Source organism: Berghia stephanieae, chromosome 3 (genome assembly GCF_034508935.2).
Source record: "Berghia stephanieae isolate SIO BIC M18660-M18661 chromosome 3, UCSD_Bste_1.3, whole genome shotgun sequence".
Classification (NCBI taxonomy): Eukaryota; Metazoa; Mollusca; class Gastropoda; order Nudibranchia; family Aeolidiidae; genus Berghia; species Berghia stephanieae.
Window position 1 is genome coordinate 50,524,772 of NC_088362.1, and position 22,698 is coordinate 50,547,469.

The 22,698-nt window shown below is 33.6% G+C and overlaps 1 protein-coding gene across 2 annotated transcripts in view; it reads right to left on the bottom strand.

Moving 5' to 3' along the window:
- The window catches only part of LOC144967944 (uncharacterized), an 88,905-nt gene that overhangs the window by 56,012 nt on the left and 10,195 nt on the right, over positions 1-22,698 (bottom strand). The window contains exons 2-12 of one of the 2 annotated variants that reach the window (XM_078905744.1): positions 22,058-22,566; positions 18,828-18,903; positions 17,789-17,928; positions 16,303-16,434; positions 13,256-13,304; positions 12,454-12,684; positions 11,630-11,772; positions 10,070-10,293; positions 8,823-9,243; positions 7,864-8,176; positions 7,351-7,476 (exon numbers count right to left, since the gene is read on the bottom strand). In XM_078905744.1, the coding sequence (XP_078761870.1) occupies positions 7,351-7,476; positions 7,864-8,176; positions 8,823-9,243; positions 10,070-10,293; positions 11,630-11,772; positions 12,454-12,684; positions 13,256-13,304; positions 16,303-16,434; positions 17,789-17,928; positions 18,828-18,903; positions 22,058-22,566 (2,364 nt within the window). Of the gene's footprint in view, positions 1-7,350; positions 7,477-7,863; positions 8,177-8,822; positions 9,244-10,069; positions 10,294-11,629; positions 11,773-12,453; positions 12,685-13,255; positions 13,305-16,302; positions 16,435-17,788; positions 17,929-18,827; positions 18,904-22,057; positions 22,570-22,698 lie in introns of both variants that reach the window. The other variant, XM_078905743.1, reaches the window with a different exon arrangement.

The following is a 22,698-nucleotide window of genomic DNA, read 5'->3' on the forward strand; positions in this document are numbered from 1 at the left end:
GAAATTGAATGAAAATAATGAAGGTAAATAATTAAAATGATTATGACATTAATATTACAATTATGATGATAAAAATACTATGGGTAAGAAATAAAATAAAAATAATCATAACACTTTCAATTGTCTAAAATGAATATTGAAGTGAACATTAAGCTGTCTGATGCTATGGCTTAAAAAATTATTGAACAATAATGAATATAACATTCCAAAAGAACCTACAAAACTGATATCAACAGAATTTCTGGAACTCTTTTCTACTTTCATTTCTGTTACAACCATTCAATTTTCACCGTTCGCATATGTAAATATTGCTGCTTGAAGCTCGAAGAAATAAATAAAGTGAAATTGAATGTAAGCTTCACTTTAATATACGAAAACAGATAATATGGACGTTTCAGGTTTCTCCTTTATCAACAAAGCAGCATGAATAAAACACTACAGACGAATGAGATAATGTAGTAGTGCAAGGCCGTCTATATAGCACAGGCCAGGAAGCGTGGGAGAGGGACGAAAACTAACAGGCCGACTTCGCCGCTGTCCACTTTATCGTTTACCTGTACGCCGGCGTGCAGCTCTTCGCGCACAAAACAATTTAAAGACGTGTTAAGTGTTAGAGGATCTTATTTCTAAATAATATTAACGCTTATAAGTTCGTTCATTTCAATATCAATAACGACTTAGCTAAAGTTACACAAGTTACCCATATAGAGTACTTTGTAGTAATAATAATAATAGTAGTATAAAAGTTAAAAGTGAGAATTCTTATACTTTCCTTTTTTTTACTTTTATGTGGGTTATTCCATGCTCACTGCTAAGGTCATATAAGTGCTCAGTGGTAAGTAAGATGTTAGACAAGTTAAAATAATACCAAGACTTTAGGCCCTGCCATGGATGTTTCAGAGAGGTAGATTTACGAGGGAAATAAATGTCATCTTTCAAAATAGGTGACGAAAGATATTTACAGGAAAAAATATAGATTGATGATGGTTACCCCATAACATGCATTATGGCCCAGGGATATGCTAACACCCTTTTTGTACGTAAGTACTCAGTCGTATAGCACGACTGAACAAACAGAACAGCTGTGTATGTAAGCTTGTTAAGAGAACACTAGAGAGAGAGAGAGAGAGAGAGAGTAAGGTGATAGATAAAAGAAAAGTAACTGAAAACAGTTTGTAGTTACAAGTTGAATAGAGACAAGAAAATACATTTCCAAAAAATGACTGAGACTGTCGTAGCTGTAGAACACTTGCAATAGCTTTAGACATATAATTATACCCCCAAAAGAAGAAACAGTATGACAATGGAAGAACCTTAAAAGGATTCCCATCTACTATGGCCCCGCCAACCATCCGCTTGCACACTAGAGTAAGAAATAAAACTCAGTTCTTACAGTTATCTCATTGGGACATTTATTTTTAACATATGAACAATCTGTATATCATACATAATATAAAACAGAGATTGCAAGTGACATACTTTTAAAATATATTTATACTTTGTGATTTCAAAAACATAATTACAGTTATAGTATAGTTGAAGTAATAATTATATCACTCAATCAAGCAATTATATTTATTACACACATCATAGTTATCAAAACATGCAAACCAGTAATTTAAACAAGCATATGTGGGGTTTTTTGTTTTTGTTTTTAAGGGTTTTACAACACTTAGGTCATATCAGCGCCAGTAAAAAAGGAAGAAAATGGGATAGTTAAAAGTTATAGAATTACAATTAAAGCACCCAAAAATAAGGCAGACAAAGGGGTATTGGTTCAAATAGGGAACAGATGTTGATTCCAAGAGCACACTATCAGTGTGCGAAGTTTGAGATCACTCAATGTCTCATTCAGACATAAGCACAGGTCTCCTTCCAGAGGAACACACTCAATTGTTTACAAATCATACATTGGTGAAAGGAAAAATAATACAGTACATAACAGAGAGATGATTTACAAGGAAAAAAAAATATCATCTCCCAAAACTAACTATACATTTGACTGTTTCCCTCCCAGCCAGGGTATCCGTCCAGGGCCAGGACAAAACCAAGTAATCTCATTCCCAAGACAAAGACAGCATGTTGGAAAACAGATATAGGGGGATAAAAGACACAGTATGTATCTCCCTGCCCACTATGTGAGGTCAGGAACAAACAAATATAAAATTCTGACAAAAATACAAATCATGCAAATTTTATGGCTTTTTTTACATTTACAATCTGATTAGAACAGTTTGCTTCATTTACTTTCTTAGAATAATTATTCAACAAAATGTTGACAAATGTTGATATACATATATGAAATAACTTATCTCTTTGAGACTTGCAATTCGTACACACAGATGAAAATTCAATGGGAAGGTTACACTCTGTCCAGTAAGCTATATTTAGTTTCATTAGGAAATCTTTTTGATTGTTTAACTTCAAAAAATGTAGCTCCATATTACTAACAGCAACATTCATGATTGAAAGTGCAATTTGAAACAAATGAACAAGAACAGGAGATGGATATGTTAAGCCACCGTGATTAAGGTTTTCAAAATACTCTAAAAGTTTATCATCAATAGAAAAGCCAAGACATTTGTTTTTATCTCCTACAATCTCACAACAAAAAGAACAATCAGTTTTTGTAATAACTTTCTTTGCAACATAGCCAGCAACATATATAATAACATCTAAAGACTCTGACTGAATTTCAACATTTTCAAAAGGAAAATTTTGAATGAAAAGCATGTCACTTTCATCCAAATTATCTGAAGAGAACTCAGATAAAAAACATTTAACATTTAAGGGAATGCTGCCTTTAGAGGAAGAATGAATAGTTAAAAGCTGCTTTATAGTTAATTTTCTTTCATTCTGAAGAATCTCTTCCACAGAAATCAAAGTATTTCCACCTGATAACTGCCTATATTGACCAAAACGAGCCTCAAGATCATCAGTCTGAAATTTTCCAGCCAAAACAAATTTAAAATTAAGTTTAGTTAAAACATATCTTATCAATTCAACTAGACATTCTAATGTATGGGGCAAAGCATAAAATGTATCTGAAGACAAAAAACCACACTTCGTTTCTTTATGCATCTGGTTCCATTTCTTGAGCCATGAAGACATTTTTAGTAACCAACTCAGTCTTTCATCTTCACAAGAAAAGAAAGGAGAGGCCTCTGGTGTAATCTTATTCCTCCCATAATACTGGTGATGCACATTAACCATATCCCACCAACGACAAACTATAGTCAAGAAATTAACAGTACCCTCCCAAGATGTGAAAGCTGAATGAGGACCTAAGGTTTTCAAAGCAGCAATATTGGTTTCATTAAATATCTTAAGGGCTAAACTGACTTTCTGACGCTCTAAAGAGTGTGGGAATAGTGATTTCCAGGTTAAGGTAGGGGCCTCTTTTAAAAGTTGGGACTTTTCAACTCTGTATAAATGCTTTAAATCAGAAAAGGAAGCATGAGAAATACATTTGCTATCTATGACTTCACTATCTAAATTGGGGAAAGTAAAAGTTTGACTATCGTTTTTAACATTCAACCAATTATTTCGAATTGATTTGAGAAGATGAACAGAGTCAAACAATAAAAAAATCTTGAGAGAATTGTCAATAGGATTAGGTATAAAAAATTTAGTTTCTGAGTCTTTAGTCAGTAAAGAAAACATCTTTCGATTAATTCTATTGTTATCAGAAATGACACTGATGACATTAAATCCAGCTTTACAAACATTAAAAATTACATCATTTGTTGTTTCAAACAAGAAATCTGAAGTCATCTTTACAACAGGAAACATTCCAACAATTAATTTCTTATTAGACATGACAGAAGAAATCATAAAACATTGCATAGACTTGGCAAGATTTTCAGGATCATTTGTAGCCTGTCCAATTAATTGCTCCCCTCTGTAGGATAATTTCGACTTGACATGAACTTCATCAATAAGAAGATTAACATACAAATCTTTATCTGACAGGTACTTAATTTCATTCACTAAAAAATCATTGGCAATCAGACCTGATTTTAAAGATACAGTGCTAGATAATAAACGTAAATATCGCACACTGGGAAGAATAAGTAAAGAATCCCTTAACTTACGATAAGTTGTCGGGGAATTTGAATAAATACAAAAAGAAGCAATCATACATTCAGCAGAAAATCTACGCTGTGATGGAGACAGATTTATCAAATTTAACTGATCAATTAAAAAATCAAAAACTTTGTTATTACTATCATCATTATTTTTGTCTCTGCAGACATTCAACAATTTAATTGCCTGATGAAATGTTGAATTATAGGAAGATGTAAAATCTGTTGCAGAATAATGGCTTAAAATATTTTCTAACTGGCTCCAAGTAGACAGCTTAGAGTCCGGAATTATCCATTTCAAGTCATTTTTACAAACAAGAACATTTTTTAACCACACATCTAGTTTCAAATCATTTTTTACACATATACTAAAAGGAATCGTTAATCCATCCGAATCAGTCGATGCAGTGGCATACAAATATACAGAATCATTTTTTAAAGCATAAGAAATATCATTATATTTCCACTTTTGCAGAAATCCACACACTTCATTTTTAAAATGCTCAAAACTTAAAATTTTATCTTGTTCTAAAAAAACGTTAAAACTTTCCTCTTCTCTCTCCTCAAGTCTCTGTCTCTTACTCCTGGGGCTTTCCCTTTGAGGCAAAGGGGTAGTAGTGAGGTAAGAGGGAAGATTTGGAAAAACTGATGGGATGGCACCAGCTTTCAACTTCAAACGCTTCCTGCGAACAGTTTTCTGTGGTTGTCCATTTTTTCAGGAACAACTTTAAAACGTTAATATCATCTTCCTGAAAGTGTCTTTCACATACAACAGTAAACTTTGTCACAACCAAGTTTTCCCGGGGAATTTTTCTAATCCATGAATTCCTTTGTTCTGCATCTTTCGGGAATTCAAAACAAGATGCCTTTTTTGGCGCACAATTAAGTCTGTAATAATTACTGTCACATCCAGGGACACAGCACTTGTTCACCATCATGGAACGAACTGTTGGTTATCAAATACTGTGGGGAAAAAAAAGGTAGATACATTAGTTTATAGTAACCATTTGAAATTAGGGTAGAGATTAATGTCAATTGTTTTAAGCAGGACTACAAGATACATGTACACATTACACATCATCTAAAAAAATAACGATAAGTGTTGAATTGTAAGCCTCAATTTATTAGACGAAGACATACTGTGGACGTTTCTGGTTTCCCCTTTATCAACAAAACAAGACGAATAAGAGATGTGTAGTGTGAATGGTGTAGATAAGGTGAATAAATATAAACAATGATGGGACAGCCTACCCCTTTGTAAGGAAGTACGAATTAAATTCATTAAAATTAAATTGAGCTTTTATATAGTACAATCTCCACTAAACATGCTCAAAGCGTTTTACAAGGGGTCTCTGATAAACAGCAACACGTAACATGTAGAACGAGACATGACGCCTGTGAGGTGATAATACAATTTTTTCGGACAGAGACAATGCTGTTAATGGCCAGATACTCATTTTTAAAAACCTGAGTACGGTGAGAAAATGTGAGTAAAGAGCCTTTTATAAGGACTCAACTATCGCCAAGCGAAGCTCGAACCAAGGACCTTCCGATCAAAAAGCGAGTGTCATACCTCTCGACCACATAGCTGCCCACTAGACCACATAGCCCCATTAAGAAACAAGGCCCAGAAATACTGATCTCAAATAAATAATTTTAGAAAATTAAAATCGAAGTTTTTTTTTTAAACATCATGGTAAATTTTTTTTGAAAAACAACAACAAAAAATAGGTAACAAAAAAAGAGGGAAACAAACTAACAAAAACAAACAATAAACAGATAAAGACGCAGTAAACGAATGATAGTAGATAGTGATAGGTGCCCAGTCACCGTGTACGTAGACAGTCATAATATAATAATAATAATAATAATAATAATAATAATAATAATAATAATAATAATAATAATAGATTAATTAAAGGTTTTAAATATTGAGTGTTGCCAAAATGTTGCGTCATATTTTAAGACGTCCACCTCAATTTCCAGTCACAACTTCCCTATGACTATGGCATGGGCTAGCTGAGGCTGAGAGCTGGGACACAATCAGCCCCGTTTGCAGTCGAACTGCCTAGTCTAAGTAAGATAGATTGACGGGAAGCCTTCCGAAAGCTCCTACATCCGCAGTATTCTTGTTCTAGTAGGGGGTTTCAATGGGAATGGGGGAAACTTTTTTTATAATGTTCTAGTAGGGAGTTTGGGAGGGGGGAGACAAACTTTAAAAAAAAAAGTTTCCCCCTTCCCAAACCGCCTACTATCTAGATAGTACTCTAGAACATTATAAAATACAAGAATACTGGGGATGTAGGAGCTTTCGGAAGTTTGATCTTCATTTAAGACGTCTATCTACCTACTTTTTCATTTAACAGTCAGCTGTGAGTTAGATAAAACTCTCTTTGTAATCCAAACTCACATTCCATTTTTACCAGTCATTCTCATTGTCATTGTCACTCGTCACACTCTACACTCAAAACTCGCGACAAAAACTCACCTTTGTTTGGGAGGATACGCTGAAAATTGAAGAGGGCAACACTCAAAGGGAATTAGACGTCTTTATATCCATCTTGTAGAGAGGCAGCGATCCGTAAATAGTTGAAACAAACTTTCTTTTGTTAGCAGATCAAGGCATTGTTGTCAGAACAATGGCGGAACAACGGGGAAGAAATAGCGATACAAAAGGCGGAATGATCGTAGGCCTGATTGCGTATGCGATACCTGTAGTTAAAATAATAGCGGCGGAGATGTAAAATAGTTCTCACTTCAAATCCGTTTTTCGGTCATAATATTTTATTTCAAAACAATATGATGTAGTGGAAAAATATTGAAATAACATTGTGATACATTTTAAATATGCTGGAGTCAATAAAAATGTTTAAAAAGTCGGCCTGGTAGTTTTTTATTCTATCCCTTTTCCGGACCTGCTTCCCGGCCTGGAACACTATAAAGAGGGCCTTGAGTAGTGGCATTGTTAAGATGAATAAACAAAAACATTGATGGGGCAGGAAATAGTATGCTCCTTTGTAAGGAAGCACAAATTAAAATAGAACAATAGATATTTATAAAAGGTGTGCAATTAAATAAGTTTAAAAAATGGGGGAGGCAGGGAGGAATTGTGTAGTGCAGTATAGAAAGTGAAATAAAGTGTAGACTATTGTTAGAAAATAAATACAAAGGAATTGTAAATAAATTTGCATAATAAAAAGCAAGGTAAATTGCATTGCATTCAACATGGCGCCTGTAGTTAAAAGAAAGAAAAGATTAATCTCACCATTCTTGTACTGGTGTTCAAATCCTGTATAGGTGGTAATGTCATAGTCATCTGGCAGTGTGTCACTCCGATGGGTTGGCCGTCGCCTGGTGGGCGTGCCAATGGCCGTGAAATTGCATGGATTGCCTATAGAAATAAACACACCGGTAATTTTTATGTAAAGCAGTTCTGAAAGATTATTGGTCATAGTATTCACACATGTGACTCCAAATAGTTGGTCAAAGAATTTTTTTAAAAATTGGTCATAGAAAAACATCTAAAAATATCTAAAAAATAATTGGCCCAAGAAAAATATCTACAAATATTGTATATCTAAAAGAGAATGAAGACATTTGACAGTGGATAATATAAAATAAATAGTCAAAATGATTGATGAAGCTGATTGCTGTCGCTGTTGCTGCTGCTGCTGTTGATGATGCTGATGATGATGATGATGATAACAGTGATGATGATGATGATGATGACAAAATGATGACAGATGATGATGATGATGATGATGATGATGGTTCTCACCTTTAGAGGGAAGGGCATAGGTGACACACAATTCTGCCTCAGAGTCAAACACAGCCCAAGGTGGAATGTTGAAAGGGATCATAGGAATGTTTCCGAATGCAGCCGGGAACTTGAACTTGTTCTCTCCTTTTTGTTGCCAGGTCCAGTACAACATGTCAATAAAGGCATGGATAGCATAGAATACAGGGTCGTATGGGCTAGTGGACGTCATCATATCTCCTCCAATGAAATTGTGGACATAAGCTATGTAAGTTTCTAAGCAGGCACTCATTTCGTCAAAGTCATCGCTGGACAAGGCCAGGTGAAGCTCCATCTTTAGTGGAAGTTAAAAAAAATTATATTATTATCATAATCGTTATTATCACCATCATCATTATCAATATAATAATAATAATAATAATAATAATAATAATAATAATAATAATAATAAAATAATAATAATTATTATTATTATTATTATTATTATTATTATTATTATTATTATTATAATAATAATAATAATAATAATAATAATAATAATAATAATTTTAAAATAATAATAATAATAATAATAATCCTCATCATCATCATCATCATCGCCATCATCTTGAATAATTATTACTATAATAATAATAATAATAATAATAATAATAATAATAATAATAATAATAATAACATAATAATAATAATAATAATAATATAATAATAATAATAATAATAATAATAATAATAATAATTAATAATAATAATAATAATAATAATAATAATAATAATAATGATAATAATAATAATAATTTATTATAATTATTATTATTATTATTATTATTATTATCATTATTATTATTAATATTATGAATATTAATATAATAATAATAATTATTATTATTATCATCTCAACATTTGACACAGCCAAACAATCATACTTTAGATTAGGACAGAAAAAGAAAGAAAATGTTATAGACAATGAATGTGTATCTTACCCTCGAAGGCAACTGAATACTGGTATTAAAATTCCTAACTAGGCATGGCTGCCATACGTTTTTCGCACCAAAAGGATGATCCTCTACACATTTGCCATCTCCATTTCCTCCAAACAAGAATGACTCCCATATCACAGCCTCTTCAAAAAAACCAGCATCTGTTGTAAAATCAAAATAGGGGAGAACAATTCGACAATCAATTTCCTGTAGTCGCTGTTCCATCTGCCGAAGGAATGATCTTTGCCAGGGTAAGAAGAAGGGACCTCCCCCAGAATGCATAACATGATACATATACAAATCTCTAAACTGCTCCCAAGTTCGATCCTCACTGGCTCTCAGCTTTCCGACAGCTTTCTGGAATCGAACCAGTTCCTCTTGGGTCATATCTCTGAGCTCCTTCCTGGTGGATATTTTTTCACATCTAGGGGGAACACATCAATAAGATCAACAGAGTAAAAAAAAAGGTATCATGAATAAATTCAACAATTAAGATTTTAAAAATAGAACACCCCATAAGACTCTCCTTCAACAACAAATACAAGCAAACAGGAAAAAATTAATTTCACATCCTCATTATAAATGACTGCTTACATTTAAATTTGAAAAGGAGTGTAAGAAACAGGGCCAGGCAAAGCCAAAGAAATAAAAATACAAGAAAAAAACCATCTCAATAAATCAGCATGCTTCGAATGGGGATTGAACCTCTGACATTCTAAATACCAGTGCCACTCCCTAATGTGTCAGCTTGTATCAAAGAGGATTTTTTATGTAATTATATCTGAACCTAAACCCCTCCAAAGTTATTATCCAGGGTTTGTATTTAAAAGTAACTGGTATTTATAATTATTCCTCAAATGGTTGGGAAGAATAATGTGCGGAGAGACTGATAATTAATATCTACCATTAATCTTAAAGATAATAGAAATGAAATTGTTGCAGGATAACTTGTAATTAATGGTACTAGAGAAAAAAACATGTTTACCTTTTACGTGTGCAGTTTAATTCTATCTCAGACTTTAGAGAGAGAGAGAGAGATAGAGAGAGAGAAGGAGAGATAGAGAGAGAGAGAGAGAGAGAGAGAGAGAGAGAGAGAGAGAAGGAGAGATAGATAGAGAGAGAGAGAGAGATAGAGAGAGAGATAGATAGATAGAGAGAGAGATAGATAGATAGAGAGAGAGAGAGGGAGAGAGACGGCGAGAGAGAGAATGCAAACACACACATAGGTAATTATAGAATATATCACATACAGACAATTAATTTGTCCTTGGGGCTTGCAATGACATTTCTGACACCCAAGCTCCATTTCCTGACCAACTGTGTACACACGTTGTCCAACTATACACACATCCTTCGTCTGGCATGCTGCTTCAGCACATGTCAAGCCAGGGTTAAAACTGATGACTTCAGTTTCTGTATCTGCACCATCTGGCGACTGGCGATGGAGGGCCTTGCATTCTGACATGTGCAATTCCTGGAAAGGAGGGGGAAAACTCCGTTTTTAAAATTCACAAATGAATGGTGTTTGATTGTATTCTAACTTCGAGTTCAAATCTTATTGTTTTAGTCACTACAACAAAACCAGTGACTTTGGCTTCAATGAAACTGAAAACGTTTTCCAAAATTGGAAGTAATTGTCGATTCCCAAACCTAGTTTGGTTGACAATCATGTGATCAATTTTTATTTTCTCTATCCATAAGGTGGACTAAATGGCAAACTAATAATAAAACAATAATAAAGATGATGATGATGATGATGATGATGATAATAATAAAAATAATCTTTTATACTTTTTTGCCAGAACATCATAAGATATCGTCGCCTACCCATTCCACGAAGGAATATGGATAATTCATCAAACAAGATGTCTTATGTCAGCAGGAATCACCCATGTTGTCCAAGTGAGCAAATTGGGAGGTTAATAATCTTGCCCAAGGAAAAAAGCGAAAGTGCCTGAAGCGGGGCTTGGACCCGGGACCTTCCGCGCACATTGCAATGCCTTAACCACTCAACCACATAAAAGCAATAAAATAATCATAATAATTTTTTTTAAATAAATAAATAAAATAATAATAATCATCATCATAATAATAATAATGATAATAATGATAATCATAATAATAATAATGATGATAATAATAATAATAATAATAATAATAATAATAATAATAATAATAATAATAACAATAATAATAATGATGATGATGATGATGATGATGATGATGATGATGATGATGATATTGATGATGATGATGATGATAATATTACATTTGAAAATCCTCCTTCAAGTCGGTCAAGACATTAAGACACTTCTTTCTTGGTAACAAGAAATATTAAATGTTAAATTCATACAAGGCTTATCAGCAATTCATTGCCATGCCCCTAGCCATTTACAATATTTATTTTCCCTAGTTATTAACTTACATTTAATATACGAGAGACTAAATGCAGCCTTATTGGCATTTGTATATTTTTAAGTTAAAAAAAAAATACAGACAATTTTGCTTTACACTTAATGTATGAGGTTGAATTTTACATTTGTCGTTGATTTTGATAAGACAGAAAGATATTTGTAAATGACGCCTGTTAGAAGGACTTACCAAGGCAAGGGTTTGAACTTGTTTTTAGGTTAAATCTAGATAGCTGCATTACCATCATCCAGCAGATTATTCCAAGAGAAATTGGATGTAATTTGATTTAAAATGTCCAATGTATGAATGGATTATTTATTTCTAGAGACCACATAGATCTTTGTGTTGCCTACATATCCAAATCATGGTAATAAAATAATCAGAAAACTCATATCTACCTGACATTTAATGTCAATCTGCTGTGTATTATTGGTCACGTGCTCAATGTTGATCTTGTACGTCCTGTAGCAACATGCTCCAGTCAGGGCAACACGCGTACATTCCTCTAGATTTAGAAAGTTGTTGACATTTCCACCACAACCTAATTAGAAATACATTTATTTGGTCAAGATAGTAAAATATACCTACTGTCTCATTTTAAACGTCAACATAACAAATTGAATATTTTCTTTTATATCCATGGAAGCCCACCAAACTGAAAGGAAATGAGTCAAAGTTTGTTTCTAATATCAGATGTACAAAATCCTATTTTATTGAGAAAAAAAAGTTATTCGGCAAAGCATTGGGCATAGAAAGAAATTGTATTCTGCATCAAACGTACATTGAAACAGTCTGTTTAATGCAACATAAACCAAAGTTAACACCAGCTCCACGGGCCTTATGCCTATGAAGGCACGACGACACACAGAGTATTCACTTCATAGTTCCATTTTTCCATCAATGAATGAAGTCCTCATTTACTTAAATTTAAACTAAAATAAAATATAAAACTACACTATAAATAAAAGGTATAAAATTTGGTTCACAACCTAAAGCGGTTCAAAATTAAACATCAAATTGTATAAAGATCTACAGTTGTTTTAAAACAGTAAAAAAAAGATAGGGTAAAATCTAAAGTGATAAAAATGACTGGCAAATAATACAATTAAAAATAATCAGATCAGAATGGATTCAGAAAGGATTTATATAAGAATTTCCATCCAATCTTTCTGCATTTCCAGGAAATAACATAACCCACATTACAAGGAGAGAGAAAAATTACCAGAAAACATAAATGGCTGACAAGTCTGTGAGAGTTTGTCATAAAAAAATCGTACAATCTCCTCTCCACACTGTCCTGGCTCTGCTGGCCACACGCATGGGTTTTGTCGGACTTGGCAGAAGTCTCCATTAAAGGGAGCGGGGCACTGACACTGAAATGATACTGTGTCTAGATCAGTGCCTGGATTGATGCACTGGCCATTGTTGAGACACGGGCTACTGAAGCATGGGTCTTGAGAAAAGAAGAAAGAGATAATTATTGACCCCTTGGCTTGAATCTGATATTATGTTAGGATGAACCAGAAGCTGAATATTAAAATTTTTAGTCAAAATCATCTGATTGACAAAATTCGAATTCTTTTGTTGTTTGAGAAATAACATTCAGTTTTTTTAATAACAGATAGGACTTAAGTTGTATAATTTAGAATAAAAGTGCGATTTTCAGCATCTGGTGCACCATAAAAGTATTCCATATTGAAGTGGTAGGTCATATAAGCATCCATGTTGTAATTATCTGTAATCAATACTCTCAATAGGATAAAGTGGCATGGGTTGACTGTTTGAGAATTACAAAACTAATTGTCTAAGGATATCGATCAACAATATAGATGAAAAATTCAAATTAAACTTTTCTCGTACTTCAAAACATTTTACCTATGACATAATATCATTAATATATCAATTTATTAGTCTCTTTTTTTTGTTTCAAGATTTTACTATTTTACTATTTAAATAGACTTAATTAAAAATCATATCATTTCCTCTGAATACATTTTATTTCTTCAAAATTTGTCATTGACTACCTGCACAGTGGTGAAGATCAAGCCGTCTGGAACATTCAGATTTGCTATTCTGAAATATACGAAACAGGTAATTAATTCAAGTCATTTTTTGTCACAATAATGAAGAACCTAAATAAATGAACTGTCAGTATTACCTCAACATTTCTTTAAGATAAAGAGAAACAAAATTCAAGTAATTCTCTCAAGGGGTGATAACAACTCATTTTTTATACTAATCTATATACATTCCACTCCGGATAATCGCAAATCGGTTAATAGCAACTTCCGGTTATATCTCTCAAGAAATGGAATGAATTCTATATTTAAGTCACTGGTTAATTGCAATAAGCTTTGGTTAATCGCAACAAATTTTTGACCTCAAAAAGTGGCAAATTTAAAAAAATTAAATAAAGAAAATCTCATGATTAAATTTTATCATCGGTGAAATCATGACAGGTTGAAGAATAGAGAGTGGGAGGGGCTTAATGCTACAGTAGTGTGTCACCATCCTATTAGAGACAAGAAAAAGACGGCTTTGCAATATGGGTTTGTGAGGTCATCAGTGACCATTAAATCGGAGGCGAGGGGGCTGGGCATAGTCTTGACAACAGGTAGATAATGGCAGTTGTAAAGAGAGACTGAGCGCAATATCCTTTGTTTTGGGATTGACAACTGTGTATTGTGACCAGTGGGTTTGGTGAGAGCTTATTGTCTCTCACCATGGCTAATATCTTTGAATCTTACAAAAATTGAGAACCAAAGAATGAAAGTTAATCCAATCTGAATAAGATGTCGGCTTGCATCAAAGCTGCTTTTGCTTGCCAAAATCGATACAGACCTGCCATATGGTTTTTGTTTCAATCAAATTGCTCAGTCTTTGTAGAGTAGGAGCAATATTTGCAACAACTGGTTTAAGTTTACCTTATATGTGTAAAATGTTGCAAATGTGAACAGGAAACTCAACTTCAGCTAATCGCAACATTTTTGCTGATCTCAAGGTGTTGTGATTTAAAATGTTTTATTCTTTTATTCCTTTACATCTGTGGCCTACCCCTTCGATATTTAATGGCATCAAATAGAACAATGGGGCTAACATTGAATGGAAAATCTAAATGATTAGTATTATTTTTTTTTCAGTTTAACATCCTACTTTCATTCTAAATTCAAATTTCCGCATTTGTTTGATTGAAGCAGTGGGTCACATTTATACAAATAAAATCCAATATGTCTGCTGTAACCATCAAATGTCAAGGTTTATAAACTCAGCAATTTACAATGCAGGATATTTCTAAAATCTATTTTAGAAAAGTTACTCAATATAATCATATTTAAGTTATTTGGCCGTCATAAAAATGGTACACTATTTTAGACATCAATTTGACATTAGAGCATTTCATATTTGCACAATATTTCCATGTAAATAAGGGAGACCCGAAATTCAATTATATTCCGCACATCATAGCTTTAACTCTTTAAGATTCAACCCGACAAAAACCGACAACGACATAATATTCATGGGCGGGGTAGCCAAGACTGGCCTCAGTAAGTAAAATCCAATCGTTGTGAAGGAAATGACAGGCCCTGTCACTGCCGCAGGGTGTTTTCAGCTTTGATTTTTATAAATTTGCCGACAGAAGAGAAAATACGTTTCAGAAATTGCGATTTAAATCCTATTTTATTTGCGGGTGAAAATCATTGACATTGCACTTTGTTTGGTAAAAATCGGTAAAAAAATTATGACTTTGGTGATGAAAAATGACTTTGAAGACCATTATTGTAAACTTTTAAAAATATTATGAATAATTTATAACTCCCTTATTTGTGGGTCGATTTTGTCATTCGAGGTATCAATTTTATTGTAATAAAGAGATAGGAACTTCAGAGTTATTTTTTCTGATGCGAAATTATTACTTTGTAATTTTAGCACCAAGAAAAATAGTCGGTAAATAAATTTGTTACACCTCTTGATGACCGCCGGGGTCCGTTCGTGTAGAATTGTGAATCAAGCGTCTCAAAGTCTTCGACCAATCACAGGCTATCTATCCAGCTGGCCGAAACAAAGACGCTTCTCTCCGTCGATGTATTACGCTATTGTTATGCAAGGAATATAACACCTTATTGAGTAGGCCTAAAAGCTAAAATCTAAAAGTAAAAAATATGATTCTGAGGAATTTGAAAGTCACATTGCTGAAATCAGCTTGAAAAAAGAAGTACATTGGTCTTTGTTTCATAAAAATCGGTTGAAAACCAACTGTTTTACGAATAAATTTGATTTTAAAAATTGCTTTTGTTTATTTTAGCTTTTTTTAGCAACTTTTTTATTTATCGGCCGATTTTCTTGATTTTTATATCATTCTTTATATCTCAAAGAGACGAGATCAGTGATATACTTGTTTGTTTCAAATGTAACTAGATAATAATTTGGCTTTTTTACCTATCGACCATGCCTGGATAATTTATTCAACAACGTGGCGATGTGACGCAACTATTCCATGGCCGTCTTCCACTGCATCGACGATGATTCAATTCATTGTTGACGGCTGTTGACACGTGAGCTGCCAGAACGACCAATCGTTGAAGGGTCAAGGGTCAAGTAGCCAGTCGTTCCTCGGTCAAAAAACTTAAGAACTCATGAGAACAAAAGTTTGAAATTTGGTGATGGACGGACCTATGAAATCGTTTCTGGGCGGAGTTTAGCCATGAGTGACCGTAGAAAACGAAAAGGCGACTACAGATATCAAAGAGTAGGCTTATATCATCAAAGGATGTCTACATGATTGACATGGCCATATAGGGAACTCATTATCTACTCCCCCAAAAAGAATCTGAACACGAGAGGGTTAAACATTGAACAATTGTCTTGTGATAAAAAAAAAGGCAAACATGGCTGCCATTATAATAGCAACAAGTTTTTGTATAAAGATGAAATATTCATAATTTATCATTTGACTTTTCATATAATATACAAATAATGGTTCTGATCTGATTGTTTTAAAACATCAAGATTTTTATCTGAATACACTCTTAACTAATCCCATTCAAACAGATATCTCATGAATGACACTTACAACACATTGGCATTGTAAACATTCTTCAGGAAACCATACATCTCCATCCTGAAAAACGGTTCCGTTATAGCTACAACTGGGTGTACATTCACAAGTCTCCAGGTAAGCAACACGCTGGGTCAACTCTTTGTTCTGAAATAGAAATGATGAAATAACTTTGTATTATTGTATGGAATCACTCTGAACTCACTGGGATATTAAAAATTGATTTGTTTTGTTTTGTTTAAATTTTTTTTTTTTAATTCGTTTAAACTATTATTTTTTTGTAATTGGAAAACATCCAGATTTTCAGTAAACATCTCATATCTGTAAAAACAAACGTATTCTCAATTTCCAAAATATATATTCAACAACATCCACAAAACGTTCTCAGTTGGTTATTCCTTTTACTGGAACCAACTTAATATTATCTCTATCAGCAAACTGAAATTTAACTTGTTAGTTAACTCAACAATTTCAAATCCTTATCCAACTTTTGAAACACTCCAAATAAGAAAATCAACTTTTCAAGAGTGAAACTATCATTGGCTATTCAAGGACATAAAACAGGTCCACTGATATGAGCAAATCAGTACCAGTGAGTCTAGTCTATAACTTGTTCCCCATAATCTACATTGCCACACTTTTACATCCTGATTAACGATGAAGTAATTAATAAGGAGATGAAATAAATTATCTAGATTAAACATTCAAGCAATTTTGTATATTACTCAGGATTTGCCATGTTCATTAGAAACATGCAAATTTATATCGTATTGTATCGTTTAAGAGCTAATAGGTTCTAAAAACCTTTAAGTGCTTTGTGTAACTTTCACGCATAAATATAATTTATCAAAATTATAAAAACAACATGCAATGCTAATTGATAATATTGAATTCAAATATCTAATACATAAATAAGTGTCAAAGTCAATATTCGTAGTATAATTTAATTATCTCTATTTACATTCATTTGGCATGTCCAATTTTATCCATTCGAGAGTTTCAAATAATTGATATACAAAATGCAATAATACCCAATGTCATGTTACATTATTCATCAAAATCAAAGCATTTTCACAGATTCCCCACACTCAATGAAGTTCACACTGCTTTATTTCTTCCCTTCCCAGGCCAAATGGAATCATTTCATACATTACAAGTCATGTTTTATGAATGCTTTTGTCACAAACATTCTTATCAGTAACACTTTTACAGTATCTGTCATTACCTAGAGGCAGGCACACATACACACCTGTCAATTATTATGTTTCAAGTAAACCGTCATGGAAAGGGTTTTCGCTATCATTGTCATCTATCACGTAAAATCACACCTAAACTTGAATTCAGTGCAGTCAAACTGCAATGGTCATGGTAAAATGTTATCCAAACTCAAAATCACTGGAGCCAAAATTTTGCAAGCATTGTCACCCAACCAGCTAACATCAATTCAATTTGATATAAGATGAGAATAGTACCCCTGAGCAATCATAGTTTTATTGTTTACCTCATTCCGTAAGTTTTCCACCACAAGTGATAACTGGGCCAATTGCTGTTCCAACTGTCCAATCCGTTGCTCCAGGACATTTTTACCACTTGGTGACGACAAAATGAAACCAGTGCCTGGGTCTAGAGGTTGGTCACTCACTTGTAAAAAATTAGACATAATTAAGGTATGATAAAAATTGACAGAAAAAAGGAAAGAAACATTTGATCATTTTTTTTTTTGTGGCGACATCAAGTAAATTCTCAATATTATCAAAATTGTGTGAGGGCTAAACATGTACCATAGGTGGGCATTGACTTACTTTGATATCTGTAACTTACTGAAAAAATGCATGAGCTGAAAATGTAATCCTCAACAAGAAGAAGGATTTTTTTCCAAATCATGGCATCTCTATTATGTACGAGTCATAACTGTAAACCTGTTTTCATTCATTGTGGCTGAGAATAACATTACAACTTGGGCTTCGCTCACATAACGACCACCTGTGTGGTTAATGGTCTATTGGTGCAGCACTCACTTTAGGACCAGAAAAGAAGGGTTCAACTTCCACTCTGACACGCGTATAGTTGAGTCCTTGGAAAGGCTCTTTACTGACATTCTCTCACCGTGTTCAGGTGTAAAATGAGTACCTGGCCTTTAACAGCATTGTCTCTGTCTGAAAAGAGTAGTATTGCCTAACAGGTGTTATGTCTCCTCCAATAGTATGTTAAGTGTTACTGTTGGCTATGGACCCTTTTTAAAGTGCATGGAGTACGTTTAGTAGATATTGCACTTTACAAATACTCAATGCTCTTTCGGTCAAAACAGTGTCCTTAGGATGTCCTTATCAAAACACAAGAATAACTTATACAACTACATTTATCAAGCAGTAAGTATAAGATACTGGAAATTTTTCTCCTGACAGCAGTGAAAGGGCAATGTCCGGTATCATCTTATCACAAACACAGACTTTAATAGTTTGATATGTGTCGAAAAGGGTAGCAAACTAGAACTTGGAGACTTATCAATACCATCAGGTAACGATATCAGGTTAAATTACCAGGAAAATCCAACTTGGCACTACAGTCCAATGTGGTCATACTGTGATTCGTCATAGTAGCATGAAACAACACACCCTGGAAAACAAAACAGATTTTTGGGATTGAAAATATCGTGGAGTGTTTCATAAATTGGGTGGAAAACATTCAACAAACGACTAAACATAGTCATTATCATTGCTCATGTTTATATCACGAATATGATAGAGGGACGAAATCAAGTTATTGATGCTGTGTGGTTAGGTAAAACACTCACATCATTCACCAGCTGGACATAATGTACAATCACACAAATCTATGCGTAACCCTGAACGTTTCTAGTCTGATTGATATAAGTTAGTGAGAACTAATCGCCAAAATGGCTTTATAGAAACAATAAGAAAGAGCCGAGTGACGTCAGTTTCGGTCCTTCTATAGGTAAACATTTTGGCGTGATTTCCTATTTCCGTTATGGAGTTAAACAATGGGCATAATTAATTATCGCCTGTAATACAACAGAGATATGAAAAAATAAGTCTCTGTGTGAGTGTGTGTATCTTCTGTTTGTATGTGTGTGTGTGTGTGTGGGGGGGGGGGGGGGGGGGGGAGCAATAACCTGATACATTTTTTCAACAAATCAATTCAGTAGCCTAATCTGAAATATTCAAATGATAATTTTATCCATGACTCGTCTGTCGAATTAGCCGTGTTAAATAGAAATATTATAGATAGGTACATTAATTTGAAATGTGAAATTGATGCTATCTTTTTTTTTAATATCTGGCCAAGCAAAGTGTATAGAACGCTCATACTTAGTATCATATCGTGTTTAGGTTTTAATATCCCTTTATTCTTCAATGCTAAAATTATCAAAAACCCACTTCTAATGGCGTATGGAAGGATTTCTGAATTAAATAAAACTAGATAATACCATTTTGAGCGTAACCGAACATTTCAAAATCAAATGATAAATCTACAGTACATAAACAAAGAAAAGTCAGGTTCCCCGTGCCTTGAGGTTGAAATGGGACGCCTGAGTCAGCTACTGGACATTGCAACTAATTGAAAATCCATAATGGCTAAAGGATAAAGCAATATAATAAAAGTACTGTGAAACTACGAAATTCACCCAGAAAGTCTTTTAATTCCAAGAAAAATAATGGCGGGAAATATAAGGGGAAGTAACTACAATAAACGATATTGTACACAGCACTTGACACGTTGATGTCCCCTGATAACCAAATTCCTTTTCTATTTTTCTTTCATTCTTTCTTTCTTTCTTTCTTTTTTCTTCTTCTATTCTTTTCATTAAAAAAAATTCTTTTTAATGGGTCGTCGGTTCAAAGTTATCGGTTGATATCAAGGGCAAAGTAGACTATTTTATATTTGTAAGTTAAAAATAAAAACTACTGGAATGTTTATTCAACTGGTTTTTATTGTTGATGATTGTAAATGTTTCCTTTTTCATAGCTTTTTCATTAATTCTGTCGACGCCACCAAGAAGATGATTATTTTTGATTATTAAGTAAAATATTTTTTTAAAAAACCACTGGAATGTTTATTTAACTGGTTGTAGTTGTTGATGATTGTAAATGTTTCCTTTTCCATCGCTTTTTAATTAATTCTGTCGAGCCATCAAGAAGATGATTTATCATTTTGTTTCCTCGATCATGAATGTTGCAATGTTTAACTTTTCTCCAAGTAAAATCAAATAAGTCAAAAGCGCATTTTTAATCAAGATCGAGATATGCTGGAAGAGGGCAGATGTAGCCTTTTGTCTCTTCGGGGATCAAACGGAATATAGAGGAAAGTTAAGTATGGTGAACACTTGTCTCTAGTAGTCATGAAATGGGACCTCCAATGAAGGACTGTAAACTGATTTGTTTCTTTCGTTATCAATGTCTGGCACTGTATTGTAGGTTGGACTTAAGCCGATGTGCACATCTTTTTGCAGGTCTGATAGCCAAATTATTATGGGCTTATTGTTGTAATGGGGATACTCTCAAACCAACACAAAATATTGTCCATTACAATGATAAATCAGGCCCATAATTGCGTCCAGTTATCAGACTTGCTTGTCTGTGCACGTCGACTTAAGCCCAATCACGTCCTCTTCACTTAAATTTTGTACAGTTATAACGTAACATTTCAAATCTTAAAAATGTTAACGGGTGCCATGAGACAATTAAATTATGTTACTGCTTTTAATATCTGCTTTTAATGACATCGTCGTATATAATGTGTTAAGGAATAATAATCTCTTCCAATCTGGTACAAATTAATATGAAACTGTTTAGTTAAAAGGCATAGCAATTAATTACTTTTCTAACCCTCCTTCCACTTTAGATTCACGATTCCTCTTCTTTTAGGTTAAGTATGATAGTTATCTTCACTTGAGCGTATTACCAGGTCCTCGCAAAAAAATTAATGTTCCATAAATAGGTTTCCGTTTCAATTAAATAAATGATGGAAATGAAATTGACCTGTATTCTGAAAGTAGGTGAATCAGTGAGAGTATAATGTCGCTCCCTCTACTATATCTATCGACGGCAATTTGAGATAGAAAAGAAAAGAAAAGAAAAAGATCAGACACAAGAGCTATATATATTGTTATGTGCGGTTATGTGGTATGACACTCGCCTCAGATCGGTCCTGGGTTCGAGTCCTGCTCTGAGCGGCACATAGTTGAGGCTATTTACTCACATTCTCTCACCGTACTCAAGTGTAAAATGAGAACCTGGCCGTTAACAGAATTGTCATTGTCAGAAAAAAAATTTGTAATTTCGCCTAACATAATATGTACTATATGTTAAGTCTTGCTGTTGGCTAAGAAACCCCTGTAAAGCGCTTTCAGTACATTTAGTGGATGCTACGCTATATATAAGAAAGCTAAATTTTATAAAGAATCAAGATGGTTGAGAAAAGGATAGTTCTTTGAATAAGCATTGCACTATAAGCATAATTTGGTCGTTTGATCGTGTATGCGGCATGTTCATTTTTCTTCCTTCCTATTTTAACACCTTAATCGCATAGTGAGGCATTTGACAAATTCTTCCCAAATCCAACAACGGACGAATTTATATATATATATATATATATATATATATATATATATATATATATATATATATAATATATATATATATATATATATATATATATATATGTTTTTTTTTTCAGAAAGACGGCACCTATAGAATGAACAGGTCAAGTGGAACACTGAGCGTTTAAAAAAAAGAGATTGATTACTGACCTGCAATCCGTTCTGTCCATATGGCCTTGACCCAAATACAAACTGGGCTGTCTCTGAAATTGCCCCAATTTTCTGCCTCATCCTTTCAGACACCCTCCGTCCATCATCACAATCCACAGAGGCTGAGAAAAAATCTTCTGCCACCGTAACATGTAGATCCGTCCATCTTGTATCCTTGGGAAATACTTTTTCTAAGCTGACTCTTTGAAAAGAAATAACGCCTAAGTATCGTAGAACGATTCTATTTTCTATCAAGTCTACAATGAGTTCTACATATGGTAGAATTTTATGGATGTCTACAATAGAAAAAATAACAGTTTGTGTAGTATTGAGGAGAAGCCCAGAAAGGCGTATGTGAAAATCGCCCTTTAGGCTTTGTACAAATCTAGATGTCTGGGGCTGTGTGAGAACGATGCCTTGGAACGCTGGTTGGAATCGCCAGCCATAAGGTGGAATTCTCTCGACGAACTCGGCTCTTCCTAAAAGGCTTGGGATCAGCAAGTTGAGGCCTACTGGAGATAAAACAATAAATGAGTAAATGGCCAGTAATAGTGTCTGGATTACCCATACCGTCTACCTACTGTGTTACGTCTATACCTAATTACTTTATTTGGATTTTATCACACTGGGTGACTTGGAAC